Here is an 18,010-nt window from a genome sequence, read left to right on the forward strand (position 1 = left end):
TCTTTCCTTCTCTCTCTCTTTCCTTCTCTCTCTCTTTCCTTCTCTCTTTCCTTCTCTTTTCCCCTTTTGGAATAAATGCATATTCCATGTTTAAGCCTGGAGCCAATTTAGAATACTAACTTCTAACCTCTAAAAATAAGATTTGCAATGGGAACAATGTATTAGTCTTAAGTTCCTTACTGCATATGTGACAAATTCGTGCCTAATTCAGTGGGATTTGCCCAGTGCTATTAAAAACAATGGAATAATTTGTTAACTTTCACAGGATAATTTATTTTGCTTTTTTGGCTTCATATTTTGAGTTCAAAACCAAACTAAATGTCAATAGGAAAAAATAAAATATAATATTATTAAATGGCTTATGAAACATGACAGCTTGCATCCAGCATTCCAGATTCTTTTCTGTGCAGTGTAATTGAGTTTAAAGGCTAATTGAAACTTTATGTAGAGGAGAGTGCTGTGCCTTAGTGCAGTGGTGTGTCTGCTTATGAGTGTAGCTCCTGGGTGCAATAGTGCAAAGAATACTTGAGAACAGTATGACATAGGTGAAGGTTGTACTTGGGGCTTTGGCTGCAAAAAGTGCTTGCTTTCTTTGTTGTGCTTGGTAGTGAAAATATACATGGATGGTAAGTCGTGGGTTACGTGTTTATTGTGACAACAACTACCAGATCAGGCAGTCTGTAACTCCGATAGATCTTGTTTTGTTTTTTTTTTCCTCTTCATTTGAAACCTCTGCTAATTCATGAAAGCTGAAAGTCACACTGAATTCTTTCCTTCATACATAATCACTTTACAGGCTAGAGCCACAGTAGAAGCAGGAGTGTTTTGGTTTGTTTTTCCTTGAGTGAGCACATAAATGGTAGGGGTTTGGATGCTGATTATGATTGTAATTATTTACTTGTCATTGCTTTTTAATTTTGGTTGTGTTAGCTCTCTCAGCCAGTGCAGCACCACCTGAGTTCCTTGAACTTCTGCAGGCTGCTGCTGGAGAAATGCGGGGCAGCAGCTCCGTGTACAGCTACTTGGCAGCACAGCAGCTTTGTTGAAGCAGTCACTCCTCTTTCCTTCTGCTTTGACAGTGCTGGGCATGGAGAAGAGCATCATGCTGTTCCTGTGCCATCAGCAAGTTGAGTTTATTTATGTGCGGATTTGGCAGAAACCATGCATCTGTTGCAGTGAGTCTCCAGTTCTGAAAGAAGCTGGAATGAATATAAAATGTACATGGGACTGAAATTTATTCATTCTTGTTGGAGCATTTGCTGCTCTTCTAACTGAAAAATGTGCAGTTTGATGCTACCTGAAGTGTTTGTTCTGCAAACTACAATTTAGGATGTGAGTTTACTGCCTGGGTGTACGTAAAGGTAGAACTTGACCACGAGTTTGCAGTTAAGAGGAGTGCAGAAGGAAATCTCACAACACTGTAAAGCCGCAAGTCCCAAATTAAAGGTTCTGTAAGCTCAGATAAAAGGTTAGTGTTGCTCCTTTTTACAAAGGGTCCCTTGTTCAGTACGTCTTACCAAGGGAAGTTTGCAGTTCACTAAGCCAACTAAAACAAATACCTGATGTAAGAATGTAGCTAATTCAAAATGAAATTCGTGTTGTAGTGATTTACACAGATCCTGAATTTATTATGGAACACTGAAAACTGACAAACTCCTAAGGACGTAAAGCAGTGAAGTGAATAAAAGCTGAATTCTACAGCAAGAGCACATGCGTGCTTTGTGTTAATCAGTTGTGTAACTTCTGCACTTAGGTGCAGAGAGAGTCAGTTCACTTGGCTCATTCAGAAACAAAACTCTTAAAAGTCTTTAGTTTGTATCTGCTGTATAACGACATGGAATACATGAGGTTAAAATACTGTAGGATGACTGACTGATCTGGGTTAACAGAGAACATTGTTTCAAATCCCAGTATTGTCTTAAAAAATATATATATATATATTTTAAGCATATTGAAATTTTAATGCTAAGGTGGTGCTATAAAAGTACCTACAGAGTCATTCTTGTATGAAACTCAAGTAAGCAGAGTTTACATGTGAGGTACACACAGGGGTTGGTTGGTATGAAAGTCTTTATCCCCAGTTTCAGAATTAAACAGTCATGTGACAATTCTAGTACATAGCCATGGTTGACAAATCTCTTGACATTCTGAAAGTTAGTATTTCCGGTCTTGTTTAGAGCACCATTTGGGAAGAACAGCTAGGGGGTTGAGGAAAGGAGAGAATCTGTGATGACAACAAGGACAACTGTTCATTGATTTATCCCAACAGCAGGACTTTTGATGCCAAACATAATTCACCAATGTTCTCTCATCTGGTTCGTTGGTGCTTTGCCAGTTTTGTCACATTATATTCTCATGTGTGTTCCCTCTAGTTAGAAAGTTTCATAAATCATTACTGTGTCACTTCTCAAAGTACTAGGAAAAGCAATTCAAACCACCCATGCGAAGTGGTCAGGAAATGTCCCTGCATAAACAAAACAAAACAACAAAAACCTGAAACAAATGGTACATCTTCATAGCTTTAACCATGAGTTTGTCTCTTGATTTCTCTTCTGTGCCAGCCCATTTCTGTTTAGGGCACAGTGGAAGCTGTGTTGCATGGAATACTGAGCATTGAGGCTGTTCTGCCTTTCCTAAGTCTTGAAGCAATCCAAGGAGAAGAGAAAGCCCATTTATAATTTCCCAAGCCTGTGTGGGTGATCTGCTCCCTAAGGGTGTTAGATCATCCTTGGGAAAGCCAAGGATGTTTGAGAGGGAATATAGCAGTGGGTTGCACTTCTGAGGAATAGCCGTGGGGAAGTTTGCTTATCTGTGTGTTGCTTGTGGAGCATATTATGCCAAAGGTATGCATACATTTACTTTGCAGATTGCATACTTATCATAATCTGTTGCAATTTCATATGTTTCTTGGGGGGCTTATGCAGTAGTTCTTTATTTTATGTTTTTTGCAAGTTGAATGAATTAGGTGGTTGCAGGTATAGCATTTGCAATGTTTCCATACTACAGATGTTTAACATGGGGTGCTTGTGGGGAAAGAGATGAGATTGGCAGTTCACAAGCTAGAGGAGCAATAAACAGACTGTTGGTGCACTGGAAAGGTTGACTCTATGTCATTATGGACATGACACTGCAGCTTGAAGACTGCATGCAGCATGAATGATCTTCAGAGCAGTTTGAAGAGGCAGTAGCTTCTTCTCTGGTCCTTAAGCTTTCAAGGGCTGGAGCTGCAATAACAACCAAGCAAGCAGGAATTATACTCCACTAGTCAAGATACCTGAATGAATAAATTTGATTTTCCATTAAAGTACAGTCTAAGTTTGATTTACCTCCCCAGAGCATCAGTAAGATATTAGAATGTGAGCTTTATGGAAGCTTAAGAAAATCTTCATCAAATAAGCCCTCATCTGGTTGTATGTTCAATGTACATAAAAAGGACATTAAAACATCAGTGAGTCTTGCAACCTCCCATATGCTTTACAAAGTGCCAGCAATATTTTTCAAGTTCCTAAAAAGAACTCAGTCACAAAATAAGAACATCAAGGAACTTTTCATGTAAATGACTCCTGATGACAAAACTGCATCAGTTCCAGGTATTACAGGTAGTACAACAGAGAGCTACCAAACTAAGACAATTTTAAAATGGAAATAATAAAAACAATGAGATGTGCGTGTTAATTTGGTCTTGGATTTGGATCAATTGGTATTGCTAATCTACAGTAGGAGGTGTGAGAAGAGAAATATATCATTTACAAATTGTGTAACTTGACATTGGCTGCTGATGTTTATCAAGACTTTCAGAAAGTCAGATTCATCATTAGTATACTTGAGAGTAAGTTCTGAGTATAAGCTAGAGATCTCACGCCTTTGAAATAGATATAAGGTAAGAAACATTAATCTCATTTTACAAATAAAATCTATGCTATATATATGAGTTATTTTGTTCATGACCAACGTGCATCTAAAAACTACCTGTAGCAAAAACGTGCTTTTTTCACTATTGGGACAGGTGTTTCTTAGGCACTGGTTTAATGAGGTCTGCCAAGAAGGACAAGCAGAATGGCTTTGTCTTGAGATTGAAAAGTTGCTCAGTGATCTTAAAATACATTCATGATGCTAAAATCATGTATTTTCAATAAGTGTATACATGAACTCTCCTCTGCTTTTACAGTAGCTGGTAGTGCAGACATTTTGGTGTAAAAATAGCTTCTCAAGTTGAATGTATTGAAAACAAAATCTGGAAAAGAACATCAATTCCTTTCTGTTAATAAACTTTTAAAAGTTAAATTCTTAAGGCCTCAATGTTTCTACTTATGTCTCCTTTCCAACAAAATCTGTCTTCAACTGTATGTGTCCATTACTAATTGTTAACTTCTGTCTAACCAGTAAAATAGATGTAGTACTTCTTTTTAATCTGCTTAAATAGGCATAATTTTTGATGGACAAAATAGATTATGGTCTGTTATTCTTCTCTAGGCACTTGAACTTTATTAACAAATAAAAACATTTTTTTTCTTTGGCAGCTTGCATAAATGGACTTAGGCTATTTAGTTTTTGGGAAGGATGTAGGGTTCTAATGAATTAGTTCACTGTCCACTGTAATGGAACCTTTCCTCAAGAAGAGGAGTAAGCCTCTTGCCAGCCATTCAGGATGCCCTCTTGTTCTGGTGGCAGAACAAGCATAATCCCTTGAGCAAAATGTAAGTGCTTCAGGATGATAGGAATTTACAGTGTTAGAAAGCTGCCAAAAAGGCAACTTTTAGCTGAGCCTATGAGCCTAAATTCAGAAATTTGCAAAGTTCATAATTGTCTTTTTTTTTTTTTTTTTTTTTTTTATGTGTTTCTATGCTTCCCATGGCATCACTGTCATATGCCTGTGGTAATTTCTGCCTGCTGTTACCTGTGGTGACAGAAATGAGCCTGAAGTATTTATAATTATCAAAAGACATAAGTGAAAGATTTTAACTGTAATTATTGGAGGAGGGAAATTCTCTAGCTTCAGGCAGGTGGGATAATGCTCCTGGATGCTGGATTTTTATTTTTCTTAGGGCCCCTTCTTTGGCCACTGACTTGGGAGTTGTTAGCAACACAGTGTTTTTGAGTTCAAATCTTAAAAACTTCAGTATTTTTGGTATTTTGCTGTTGTTGTAGCTGTGTTATGAATAGAGACGTATGATGTATGGTGGCATCACAGAAGTCGTCCAAATCTGATTAAACCAGTACCTCCCCTCTCCAAAATAAATTCTCTTCCTTGGTGTTCAAGTGAGTTGGGCTAAGTGAATTCCACTTGCTGTACTGTAATTAAGTATGATTTATTTCCACTTCACCTCCGCAGGATGACGGGTTAGTACTGTGCTGAGGACAACTTGTTTCTTTGAGATGGGAGCTTCTTGCTGGAAAGCAGGAGGTTAAACATGGCAAGATCCCATCTTCCTGTACAAACAAGACTCCCAGGAAATAAGAAGACTTGAGACAACTTACACTTTGGCATGAATGATGCAAAATGACCTAAATAAAACTAATGACATAAGCAAGCATGCTCTTCCAATCTGAGCAAAGCTGTTGAATTGCATTTTTCTGTCAAAAATGCTGTGGCATAACTTCAGAACGTTATATAAATCACTACCTGTTTAAAGTCTTGAAGCTGCATATTTGAAGGCTGTCCCCCACAGAGCATTTAAACTGCACCTGCAAGACGTGCACATATGTGAGAACTTACTTGCAGAAGCACAAGTAGAAGTTTGCATTCAAGCAGTGTATGTGCACCAGTAGTTGGAGTTAGTATATGTCTGCATATTTTACAGCCTGCCGTCATGTTTTATGTAGTCTTCACCCCCATGTTGCAAAAACCTAACAGGCTTATATGGAGGTTAGGCAGTGCCTGTTCGTAGGCCGCTATGATTGCTATTTTTTCAGTTTTTTGGATGTTCGTGAACAACGCGTATGTCTCCTATGTTAGAAACTCCATGTCTCATTATTCTTGTAAAAGATCTTTGTGTTCATCCAGTTTTGATGTTTATATTCAGAAGAGCACTGCAGTTGAACTCAGAATTGAAGGACTCATGCTTCAGCTGTTAATCATCAAATTGTATCTTAAAATCTTGTGCTGTGTTATCACACATTTACTAAAATATGACATCTTATAACTGTTTCTGCATTCAAAGAGAATAAAAGTAACAACAACAACAACAACAAAAGAAAATCCCAGAAAGTTTTTACTGCATTCCATTTTTCGCATGGCCAATGATCTTGTTGGAATACACAAAACTCTGTTGAAAAGCAATTATGAAATAACAAATAGCAAACACTTGTTAGTCCATAAGGCAATAACATTTTTAAAATAGCCCTATTGAATATATCTCCCTCCAGAACTTGTGAACTCCACACTACAAGTCCATAAAGAGTGGTGGTTGCCCTCTTTGATACCAGTCTTACTTTTAACATTGTGTTATTGAGGTTTTCTAATTGTGACTATAATCTCTGTATTATGTGTTCAACGTTTTCTTTTAACCCTGATATTTCATCCTTTTATATCCATGCATACAGTTCTTTATGTTTATATGTAAGCATGCAGTGGTTCAGGGCTTTTTTTTTTTTTTTTTTGCTTTTTTTTTTTTTTTTTTTTTTTTTTTTTTTTTTTGCCTTTTTTTTTCTTTTTTTTTTGCTTTTTTTTTTTGCTTTTTTTTTCAGGAAAAACTTCTGTAAAGCAAAACTTAGTTATCATTTTGTGTTCAGAATTGAGGATTGAGGCACTGGTTCCTCTAGATACTCAGCTTTGAGAATTGCAGTCTGGAACAGAGAATAAACTTGTTCCAATCCACAATGTATACAGATAAAAGTAAGCTAAGTGAGTTGTTTGCATTGCTATGGAGGAAGAACCTGTGGAGCAGGTAATCCATAATGATGTCCTTGGTGAAGAAACAGCTCTGAGATGTTGCCAGTCCTCTGCACTGTTCCTAGGTTTGTGAATGCAAGTGCAGAAGCAGGAAGAGGTAGTGTTTTTATGGGGTGGAAAGCAAGAATTTGGTGAGTACTAGATATAAAATAGAAAGGCATATTAGGGAAGTGACTTGGGGTTGAAGGATCTGGAGCGCTAGAAGATGATTGGAAAAAAAATAGCTTGGGTCTACTTTTATATTCCTGTATAGTATACACAGGAATGTACTAACCATTCTGGGTTGTGCTTGTGTTACTGCTGGTCGTGCTTACAAACACAAAAGAAATGAAATCAGCCATGAGGTACAGCAGTAGCCATTCAGGGCTTCACTATAGCAGCGTGACTGTAGCCACGCTGGCCAACTCCTAGGGAGATCCTAGCAGCTGGAAATGACTAGAATATAATGATTCCCATGCCCATAGGGCATGCTCTTAGGAAACAAGGGAATTAACACAGCTCCATGCATCCTGAAGTTCGCTTTAAATCAAGAGATTTAATAAAAAAAGATTTAAACCCTTTGGTTCCATATGCTTTACATTTTTTTTTACTGGTGCAAAGTTGTGCAAACAGGGCCATCAAACCTGTGCCATAAAAGCTAATGGCTGTGGGAAATGAGTCCCTTCTAATGATATAATCAGAGTAAATTGTCCTATGTGTTTTTATTTGCAAGAGACAGAATAGGTTGGCTTCAGAAACCAAATAATCTTTGACTCATTGTTTGTAGGCAAGGGATTACAGCAACAAAATTTAACCATCTCCTGTAAAAGCAGGAAGCTCCATGGAAAGGAGAGGCTACAAGTAGAGTTGGACAAAAAACAAAAGTTGCATGTTGTGAAAAATTCCAAGGTCACATTGCTTGTTTTCGTTCTATATTGTGACTTGGGAACAGAGTCAGTCTGGAGTAGTCAATAGCTCTGTCTCCCACACTCAAGGTCGCGTTTGAGGCTGCAGTTTGAATATTGTGTTTGTGAGTCCTAACAGCTGCACCAGTAGCTAGTTTGGGCAGTACCTTTTCCAAAATGCTATGTACAACTTTCTGATAGAAAAAAAAAAAAAAAAATCTCAAAATTGATACATTACCCTGAAAAACGAGTTTATTTGGATCTGAGGCTTCTGTTCTCCAGTTTTTCCTTTTGAATGGAGTGCAATATTCATATAATTGAACTTTCCAGAGAGATGAGGCTAAGAAAGATAGGTGTGGGTTCAGGGAGGTGTCAGGAGTACCTCCTTGAAGTTTTACATCATTCCTTAGTTATGGAAGTGTGTACACTTCTTACTCTGTTGGGGATCTCCATCCATGAGCCATTACACAGCATCCAGCATCAGTGTTACAAATCCCAGCATCAGCAATAATGTACTTTTCTGTCCGAACTGTCCTAATGCTGTGTGGCCCAAGGTCTCTTCTTTTTCCTCTTCCCCTTTTGCCTTATTCAGCAGACATCCAGCACCAGTTCTCTCAAGTGTTGTAACTCAGAAGTCACACAAGGTGAAAAAAAAAAAAAAAAAAGGAAACTCTCGGTCACTGCATAGTCAAATACATGAACTCTGCTGTACTGAGGCAGACTGCTGCATCACTTGACATTTTGATGACTTTTAAAATTATTTGTGTGGTTTTCATGCCCTTCATGCTCATAGAGCAATGTGATCATATGGCAATGCAGAGTGATTGAGGAAACCAAGAACTATCAGTAGGATACTGGCAGAGTTAGGAATGGGAGCCCATACGGGTCATCAGGATTTGGTCATCAGTAGTGCTCTTCACTGCCTCTATTTGGACATATATGTATACATCATATTTATGTCTCATTTCTCTCTCTTCTTTATAACCACATCATGTATTTATCTTTCAGTATATTCTGCTTTTCTTTTAAGGAATACTGTAACTCTTGGTTATTATTATTATTATTTTATTTATTTTTTTTTTGAATGGCCTGTAGGAAAAAGATGCCTGGGGTGGGGTGTTTTTCTATTTGTCTGATTGACGGACTAATGGAAAGGTGTTTTTACTGACTGGTTTGCATGTTTACAGAAGTTTTTTCCAGGGCTGAGGATTTAATGGTGCCAATCATCTTTCGCACCTTTCTTTTAAACAACTTTTTCTTAGAGAATATACATCTCTTACATGCTCAGTTTTAGAATATTGCTGCTTCTCTTGCTTGTAAAAAATATTTTCAAATATGTGTAAAGTTTAGCTCCTATTTGAGTAGTGAACCTAATGTGGACAACCACTAATACAGCAGTGAAATTAACAAGTCTGTACTGTAAGAAATGGGAAAGGGAGGAAAGCAGAGAAGTTGTCTGGTAATTTTGTTCAAGTAATCCTAGGAATTTGTTCTGCAGCATAATAGATGCACAATTATCAAATTGAAATCTCCTTTTTTGGACAACGGAGAGGACCTGGAAGGGCTTTTTCAGAGGTGTACCTTGTAACCCTCTTGGAAAAACAGGTGGTGACAAAGCGTGTTTTTGAAGTATGTCATTGTGCACAAGGGGTAAAGAGACTTTGCTTATTGCTCACTTGGAAAAAGAGGGGAGAAAGCCCTAATTCCAGGATTAGGTTTTAGGATTGGCAGTGAAAGTACAGGCTCTCATTTTTTCCTTGTAATCTGAGCAAGTAAGTGTCAGACACAATAATCATGGAAAAAATTCCCCCTCTGTAACATTTTTACAATGCTTTTCATTGTATCTGCACATTCAGCCAAAGTGAATGGAGAAGCTGCACATTCGCTGGGACAGATTCTGGCTGTCCCCTCTGCAGGGATTGTGTTGTGCAGCATCAAAGGAAAGCAGGAAGGTGATGGCAACTGCAGAATACTGCATGAGAGCAGCAGGTTTCTTCAGAAGCAATGCTGATTTAAGGCCACTTATTTAAGGCCACATTGCACTGGGGCACTTATTATGCCACATAAGGCACTTATTAAGGCCACTTGATTTAAGGCCACATTATCAGTGGACAGGGACAGCCTGGCTAACTGCTCCTGCAGGACAAGACTGGATGCAGAATTTAAGGAAAAACAAAACAAAACTAAAAAAAAAAAAAAAAAAAAAAAAAAAAAAAAAAACCTGTCAAGGCTACATAATGTTGTATCTTGCCTTAAGTAGTGCTCAGCAGTCTGAGGACCGTGATCAGGGAGTATAAGCTTCTAGTTATGTTTTGGCTTTTTGCTTTAAGATAGCAAAGGGTGCACCCTCCAAAAACAGCACAAACGTGTACCAACAGTGAAGTCAATGTAAGTCCAAATTCCTGGCTGTACTTGAACAACGTACTGTCGTTTTTTTTAAAAAAAAAAAGCTGTTTAACTCTCCAACCCTAGCGTGCATTATTATTATTCCATCTCTCAGAAAAATTCTCTGATCATGATAAAGTTATTTTCATAATAGGAAGGCAGGATATGATTATAACACACAGGATCTTTGTCTAGCCTGGATCCCTCTTGTTGCTGAAGGTTTAGGCTTGCCACACCTGTGCTCAGTAGTTGGAGCCCAGTTGTATTTTGTGGGGGAGGCTGGAAAAGTGCAGTTTAACCTGCAGCACTCATTTTTTATTACATGCATATGCCTGCGCAGTTCCCAGCACAAAATTTGGCCCTTGTTGAAAATACCTTTTGGCATACATCAGTTATAATGAAGCCAGTAGAAACTTGCCCTTAGCTTTGGCTGAACAGCAGCGCAGTCTTGTCTGGACTGTTTTTGGTGAAGTGGCAGGAAAAATCTTGGTTCTTTGTTGAGCCAACTCATAAAAAAATGTTTCTTGCTCTAACATATGATTTTTAAAAGAAACTGAGAAGCTTATACTCAATCAGTTAAGGTTTTAGAGTACATTTATAACTAAATAATAAATATTTGCTGAATGAAAGCATGTCCATAAATGTTACTGTTATAAGGGACTGTGTACTTGTGTACTTAGGAACTACAGTAGTGATGTAGCCAGAATGTGTCTTGGGCATTAATAAACCTTCTTCAAGTTTCTCTCTATTCCAAAAAAATCAAATTTTTGAGCCAATGGTACCAAGCTTGTCAATTGCCAATGCGTGACTTCATGTTGCGAAAATGGAGCTCATGAGACTGGAGAGTTATCAGCAGAGGGATTTGCATCCAGCAATACTGTGTGTCTCGTTTGGTAAAGCATTCTGTTTGCCATGATCACACTGAAAACCCAAACTGGATTTTAAGATCTCTTCTTATGCCGTAGCAGTTTAGAGAGACACAAAGGACACCTTCTATTTTACCAGCATGTATTAATAAACTAAATCTGACCTAAGTAGATTTGGTTCCTAAGCTAACCGTAACAAAAAAAAAAAATCTGGGACAATTATTTTTTAACCAGTTTTCTGATGCATCTGGAAATACCATACTGTTGTTACGGTCATAGACAATTCTTATTCTTTTTAGCGTGTGTACATTATAGTAGGACATGAGTGACTTTTACATGTTCAATAGCATTTAATTTTTGAAAATGTGAGAATCTGGGATAGTACAATGCCTGTGTTATGTGGATGAGACTATATGTTTTAAGCAAGGAGAGGCTCAGAAATTATTGTAGGAAATGAATTAGGCCAAACTCATTATTTGGTTTACTTTGGTTTACTCATGTTGATGACCAGGAATTAATTTATCTTATTCCATATCTTTTTAGCTAGATCCAGAAGTCTCTCATTTTGTCCTGCCAACTATTTATTCTTATCAGAATAGCTCTGTCTGCTAAGGTGGATCATTGCTTGATAGTAACCTCAAAGTTTGTGTCATCTCCTCACTGTTTTGCCTCATGGTGGTCTTTAGCCACCACCGTGCTGCAAATCAGCATTTTCAGTCTTTCCTTGTCACTTCTACTGCATCCATCATGTTACTTTCTTCTGTGTTGTCTTTCATCTCTACTGTCTGTGGTATCCAGCAGAAGGTGGAAGGGATGTCTCTAAGCCAAGAACAGTTACATTCATTTTAGTTGTACTCTGTCAACAGCTTTTCATTCTGCATATTTGTGCTTTCCCGATTCTGTCCAGAAGTGGATCTGTGTTAAACTCTACAGCCCCGTGCCTGCCTGTGCCTACCTGGAATCCTCACTGTCCCTCCTCTTCCATGGTTTCTGGTACCTCTTTCTGTGGCCCAAAGCTCTGCTCTTTCTGACTCTAGCACATCACGTGCAGTTGTCTTCTTCGTATACATGTAGAGTTTTCCTGTGTCAGCGTTGAATGAGCTTGCTCTCATTTCCCATCCAAGCTAAACATGCTGTTTCTGTTTTTATAAAAAACAAACAAAAACTTTTGGGATTTTGCCTTGCTCTTTTCTCTCTCCTCAGCAACTCCTCCTTTATCTGCCCCTGCCCACCTCTTCTTTTAAGTACTTTTTCTGCTCTTCCACCACCTTCTCGGGCTGCTTTTCAGCTTGTTGTTATGATCACATCTGTAACAACTTTCCTCCCTTTCATATACGTTTCTTTTCTTGCTTTGACTACATTGCAAAAACTGTAAACAGCAATTTATGTGAAATATAGGTCTGACCTTTGAAGTCAATGCTAACCTGTTATCAGTATAATGCTGCAATTGTGCTGTATTAAGCTTTTCTGTCTTGCAAATACTGATAATGATATATATGCTGCTGATGCCAATAACTTGCAAGCTGTGATCAGTTCCTTGGATCACCTGTTATTCAGAGGGATCTACTTGCACTAGTTGTTCATGTGACAGAGGATCTCATCTTTGAATACATAGCTGAAATCGATCAAACAAAGATTGAAAGGTATTTTAGTAAATATATTCCTAATGATGCTTTTCTCTATGAGAAGTTGCTCTCATTACTCCAAAAAGAGAGGTGGATTTCCTTTTAGTAGGCACAGCTTTCTGCAGTTGTTAGTGCAGAATTATTTCTTCAATCTGTGACACACTTAATATTGGATAAATTTGTATTGGCTTTTGAAAAAAAATAAATAATAATAATAATAAATCTGCCTCTTCTGGGAAACTATTCACTCCAGAAAATGCAGAGAGAGAATATTTATAGAAGGTGAGAAAATATTTTGGGTTCCATGCAGAGTGAATAATGAATAATTCAGTCAAGTGTAAATGACTTAAGAGGAAAATGTCTATGAAGAGATAAGCTACCTGGTAAATGTTTTCTGTTAGACAGTAAATCAGCAAGGTACGTGCCAAAGATATACTTTCACTTCAAAATTATTCTAAATTGGGGTTTTAAAAATAATGGCCTTGAGAATGGATTTTATTCCATCCGTACATATAGTTCTAGACTGTAGATACCAAAAATGCTCCAAGTATTCCCTCACCAGGCTGCCTTTGTTCTGTTTTACTTCTGTTTGGATACATTGTCATCACTGTTAATCTGGTGAAGTAATTTTTGAAATCTTGGTTTAAAATTAGGTATTTTACAATTCCCACATACCTTCATAAATCATGAATGTTTGGTTTTGTATTTCATTGCAGCGGAAAACAGATGTGCCACTTCAAATGCAGTAGCATGTACAAAGTGTCTTGCTTTGGGTCCAGAGTGTGGATGGTGTGCTCAAGAGGTATGGCATTTTTCTTAATTATTTTTGACTTTAAATTTTAGCTGCCTCTGATCTTTATAAAGATAAAAGACTTTTAAACTGTTAAAATTACAGTGAGAAGTAGCAGGAAAATCTTTAAATGACCTCTGGAGACAGCACCTGAGAAATCATGTGAAATATATTTAGTTTCCAAAGGAAAAAATGCAATCTTTTATTTGGAAAATTGCAGTAATTTTAAATAAAGTGAGAACTTTCTAATGCATTCCATCTGCTTTGTAGATGGGTTTGGCAGATTTGTAGTAACTTTGAGAGTTCAACAGTTTTTGGCTTCAAAAGTAAAATTACTTATCAGTAATTTGTATTAAGTCCTTATTATATATCAGAGCAAGTCTATATGCCTATTGCATTTAGCTAGCAATAGTGGAGTTAACTTTGACTTTACCGTATTTTGTGTCCCGTCACAAATGGAAGAAATGATACTTGTCTCTTTTGACACTTGAAACTACCAGTTCTGAGATTTGTTGCAGAAGACATGTCTCAGATAGGAAGAATTGTTCTGAAATTATTATTTCCTAGAAAACTGTAAAAATATGTTTTTTGTTGTTGTTGTTGTTTTTTGTTTGTTTGTTTTGTTTTGTTGGATTTGTTTAAGAGAGAAAAACAGATGATTATGTGATTTCAAGTAAGGATGGACAATTTTCATTACTTCAGAGGAGCAAGGTTTTTAAGAATATCACTGGGACTTGCAAGTTTATATGGTCTTGAAGGTCACATACAAATTCGCTCAGGTAGCTTTCCAGTTAGCATAGAAGGTAGATAAATTCCTAGGGCATACACGGAAGAGATAAGGAGCATAAGGCACTAGCATTAGTTTATCAGAAATACTGTGTCTTGAAATGATTAACTTAGGCTGATGCAAGTGTAAATAATGTGAGGATGATTGGAGGCAAGGAGAATTTGTTGTCCAAGAGCTGTTTCAGGGAATATATACATGGCACCATGGATTACAATGTGGAGTGGTCCATTACTGTGACCTGATATCCTCTCTTAGCAGAGGACACAATTTTACCCTGCAACATCTGTGTTTGTCACAGAACAGTGCTCCTTAGCATTCCATTGCTATGGAGCTGTAGGAGGGTTCTTTCTAACCAGATTTGATGGGATTTGACTTCTGATGTGCCTCTCTTGCCTCGCTTCTCATGTCAATCCTGAGAGCCATTCATCAAAGGCAGGGGTTTCTCAAAATCTCTTGTACCATGCTTTGATAGCCCTCTCACCTACTCACTATCTGTGTTTGTGGAGTGGTAAAACTCATATTATTTCAGATAGAAATTTCCCTGAGTAAAGTTAGTTTTCAGCTTAGCATGGCTGCTTCACCTAACTATGTTTTTAACAATAAAAGCAGCCATGAAAAACACTTGAAATGCTTTGATTTTATACCCCCACAAGGGGAACTTCAGAACGCCAGTGATAACAGTGAGAGTAGATAAGTTCTTTGTATATTTAAAAATCTACCTCTCTGAAATTTATATAAATATAAAAAGATTGTAAAAATAGCAGTAACCTAAAAAAATATTATCTGTTGTCTGAATAAGATTGTGAAAATAACAATACCCGATGTAAACTACAAAAATGAGTAGGAACTTAGAAAACAAGATACATGATTTACGAGTCTCATTCTTCAGGGGCTTTCTCTGTTTTTTTTTTTCAGGATCTAGATGGCGATTTATTCTCTAATACACAGTTGGCTCTATGCAATTTTTGATTGTTTATTTTCCCCATCTGCCTCTGAAATATCAGAGATTGTCCTTTGTTTGGCCTCCAGCTGTGACTGAGACGGATCAATGCTTTGAAAGAGTACAAAGGATCTTGTCAAGCCTTTTTTTTTGTCACTTGCATGATCAGGATCATGCTAATCATAGATTTGTTGTCAGGAATTTTGCACTGTATCATGTTGCCACAGTCTTGGCAACTTTGTCCTTTCACTGCAAGAAAGGACATGCTGCTTCTGACACCATTCTACTACTAACCATTTTTTCTGTTGTTACCAAGGCTTATTTCATGTTGGTGGCATCTTAAACTCTCCAGTCTGGTAGAATTTAGCTTTCTCTTTCTGAGGATTGAAATGATGTAGTCCAGCTGGTCTTTGGCTTTTGTGCAGGCTATGGGGTTAAAGCTTAAACATCCGTGACAGATAAATGCAGGTCAGGTAAACCTAAATCTAACTTTTGCTTCTAGTTTTTAACACTAGCTTAACATTACTGTTGGATTCCTCTGAAAACTGTCATGTTTAGAAATTATGTGAATGACATTTTCGTGGTAAAACTAATTCATAGCATAGCACAGAACATTTTTAGTGACACAGCGACAGTACATAGTTTCCTTTTTCTCCAAAGTCATCTTGTTCTCGTTGTGCAAGATCCTCTTTCTCACACACAGTTTTGTTCTTTGTAGAAAAATAGTCAATGTAGCAATTAGGTTAACATCTAAGTTAAATATTTTGCCATTGCACTTATTTAAAACATATGGCTTTCATGAACTAGTTCTACAATTTATGCAATTATAGTAGCATATTTTATTGTTTCAAATACTATTATTTTGTTTTTCTCTTTCCTTTGAAGATACTGTCATTTTTTTCAGTTCAGATTGCTATGTTGCTTTGGTCTCTTATAAAACAGGATTTCATGGCTGATGCAACACAGAAGGGACGCTGTGACACTGTTTCCAACTTAATGAAAAGAGGCTGCCAATCAGATTTTGTAGAAAATCCCACAGTTCGTGTAACAATACCCAGCGATCAAGAAACAAATACACAAGTGACACCAGGAAAAGTTTCAGTCCAACTGCGTCCAGGTTGGGTTATCTCTAACACATGGATATTATAATATAATAATATTTAAGTACAGATATTTTGTTAAGAAACAGCTGGAATCATTATTTTGAAGAATGATGCTGTAACATTGCATTGTAGGACTCTGATGGTGTTGTTCCCATGTTCAAGTATGGTCTTAAGCAAGAAGTGTTTCTGTCAAACATAGCTGAAGGTCAGAATAATGCAAGTAGCAAGTGGAAAATGGATTTTAGGTAGTCTTTTCTGTTTTCTCTTGTGATTTCTTGATTATTTTTCCTTTCAAAATAATTTTCCCTTACATGTGTATAAAATGTATTCCTTACTGTACGTATATTGGGCTAAAATTTCTAATTCCTATATTCATCATTTGATAAGCTTCTTAATGACTTGGTTACTTTTAAGTGCAATGACTAGACAACTGTGAAGGCACAACAGCCAGTATGAAAGAAAGGGCTGGATTCATAAAGAAGGCTTAGGTATTCAGTGCCTAACATGAGACACCTGGCCCTAACAGAATCTACATCTCTTTATCGATCTGAGGGATTTTTAATATACCTCAATTTGCCCTCTACTGAAGTGATCAATTGCTGGTAGAAAAACATTAAGTGAATAAGAAATGTGTGAAGTACTGTAATATCTCACTGATCTTCACTTTATCTCTCTTTGTACAAAAGTAATTTTCTGTCAATTACGAGGGAGAAGAAAGGAACTGCAGGAGTGTAAAGTGCAAAGGAAATCTGGTTTACCACCTTTGTAATAAAACTGAAAAAGCAGCATCACCCTTCCTCTCCTTTCCCTACTCTCCTTTCAAAGAAGTGACTGATGGTCTGCTTTATATTGAGAAATGGTCTTAGGAACTGAGATAGCTTTAGAAAAGTCTGTAATTGCATTTATTTATAAAGGCTTTTACACTTACTGGATTCATAGAAAACACTTCACTTTCTAAATGTTGGGTTAATGAACCATTTTTCCAGTACTGAAATTAAGTTTGGGGTTCCATGTTCTTTGCTGAAGCTTTTGCTTGAAGGAGGAAGACTGAAATTCCTAGAACTACAGAAGAGTAACTTCTTTTATATAGACATTCTGCCTGTATTTTGATCCACAAGAAAATACACAGATATACAGCTATAGTGGGGCAAGCATAAATTTGACACAGTGCCATCGTGCAGAACAAAGATGTTTTTGTTTTGATTCAATTTGCTTCATCACTCTTTACATGAATCTCAGATGTCATGATTTACTTGGGAGAAAATACAGGCTCCACTCTCAAAATAGATACCTGTAAAGTTATTTACAAATAATAATAATAATAATAATAAATTTACATTGGCAAAGAGGAAACATAAGTTATAGCATGCTGAAATTCTATTTTCTTAACATGAGACCTGATACAGACAAAACATTGGAAGCAAAAATATTTTTAGTTAGCCTGTTTGAAAAGTACTTTGCATGTTTAACATTTTTTAGTCAGATCTATGATAGCATTTGACACAGTTCACTTACTTGTACTTCCATTACGCTATCTAACAACGTCACTAGTTAATGGCATAAACAAGTCACATTTCAGGTTTTTTTTTTTTGTTTGTTTGTTTGTTTGTTTTAGTAAATCTATTTCAGAATGTGTTAAGATAGCTATTATTGAAGAGCTGCATAATTTTTCTGTAGTGTATCATTTCCTCCTGTCCTTTGCTGTATCTTCATTGCGTCACTCATCATGCAAAGGTCC

At 37.0% G+C, this 18,010-nt stretch overlaps 1 protein-coding gene across 3 annotated transcripts in view; it reads left to right on the top strand.

Annotated features, from left to right (window-relative positions):
- The window catches only part of ITGB8 (integrin subunit beta 8), a 47,729-nt gene that overhangs the window by 691 nt on the left and 29,028 nt on the right, over window positions 1-18,010 (top strand). For all 3 annotated transcript variants that reach the window (XM_035316842.1, XM_035316845.1, XM_035316843.1), the window contains exons 2-3: window positions 13,369-13,454; window positions 16,112-16,286. In XM_035316842.1, coding sequence (XP_035172733.1) covers window positions 13,369-13,454; window positions 16,112-16,286 — 261 coding nt within the window. The remainder of the gene's footprint in view (window positions 1-13,368; window positions 13,455-16,111; window positions 16,287-18,010) is intronic.

The sequence above is a fragment of the Oxyura jamaicensis genome, chromosome 2 (genome assembly GCF_011077185.1).
Source record: "Oxyura jamaicensis isolate SHBP4307 breed ruddy duck chromosome 2, BPBGC_Ojam_1.0, whole genome shotgun sequence".
Lineage (NCBI taxonomy): Eukaryota > Metazoa > Chordata > Aves > Anseriformes > Anatidae > Oxyura > Oxyura jamaicensis.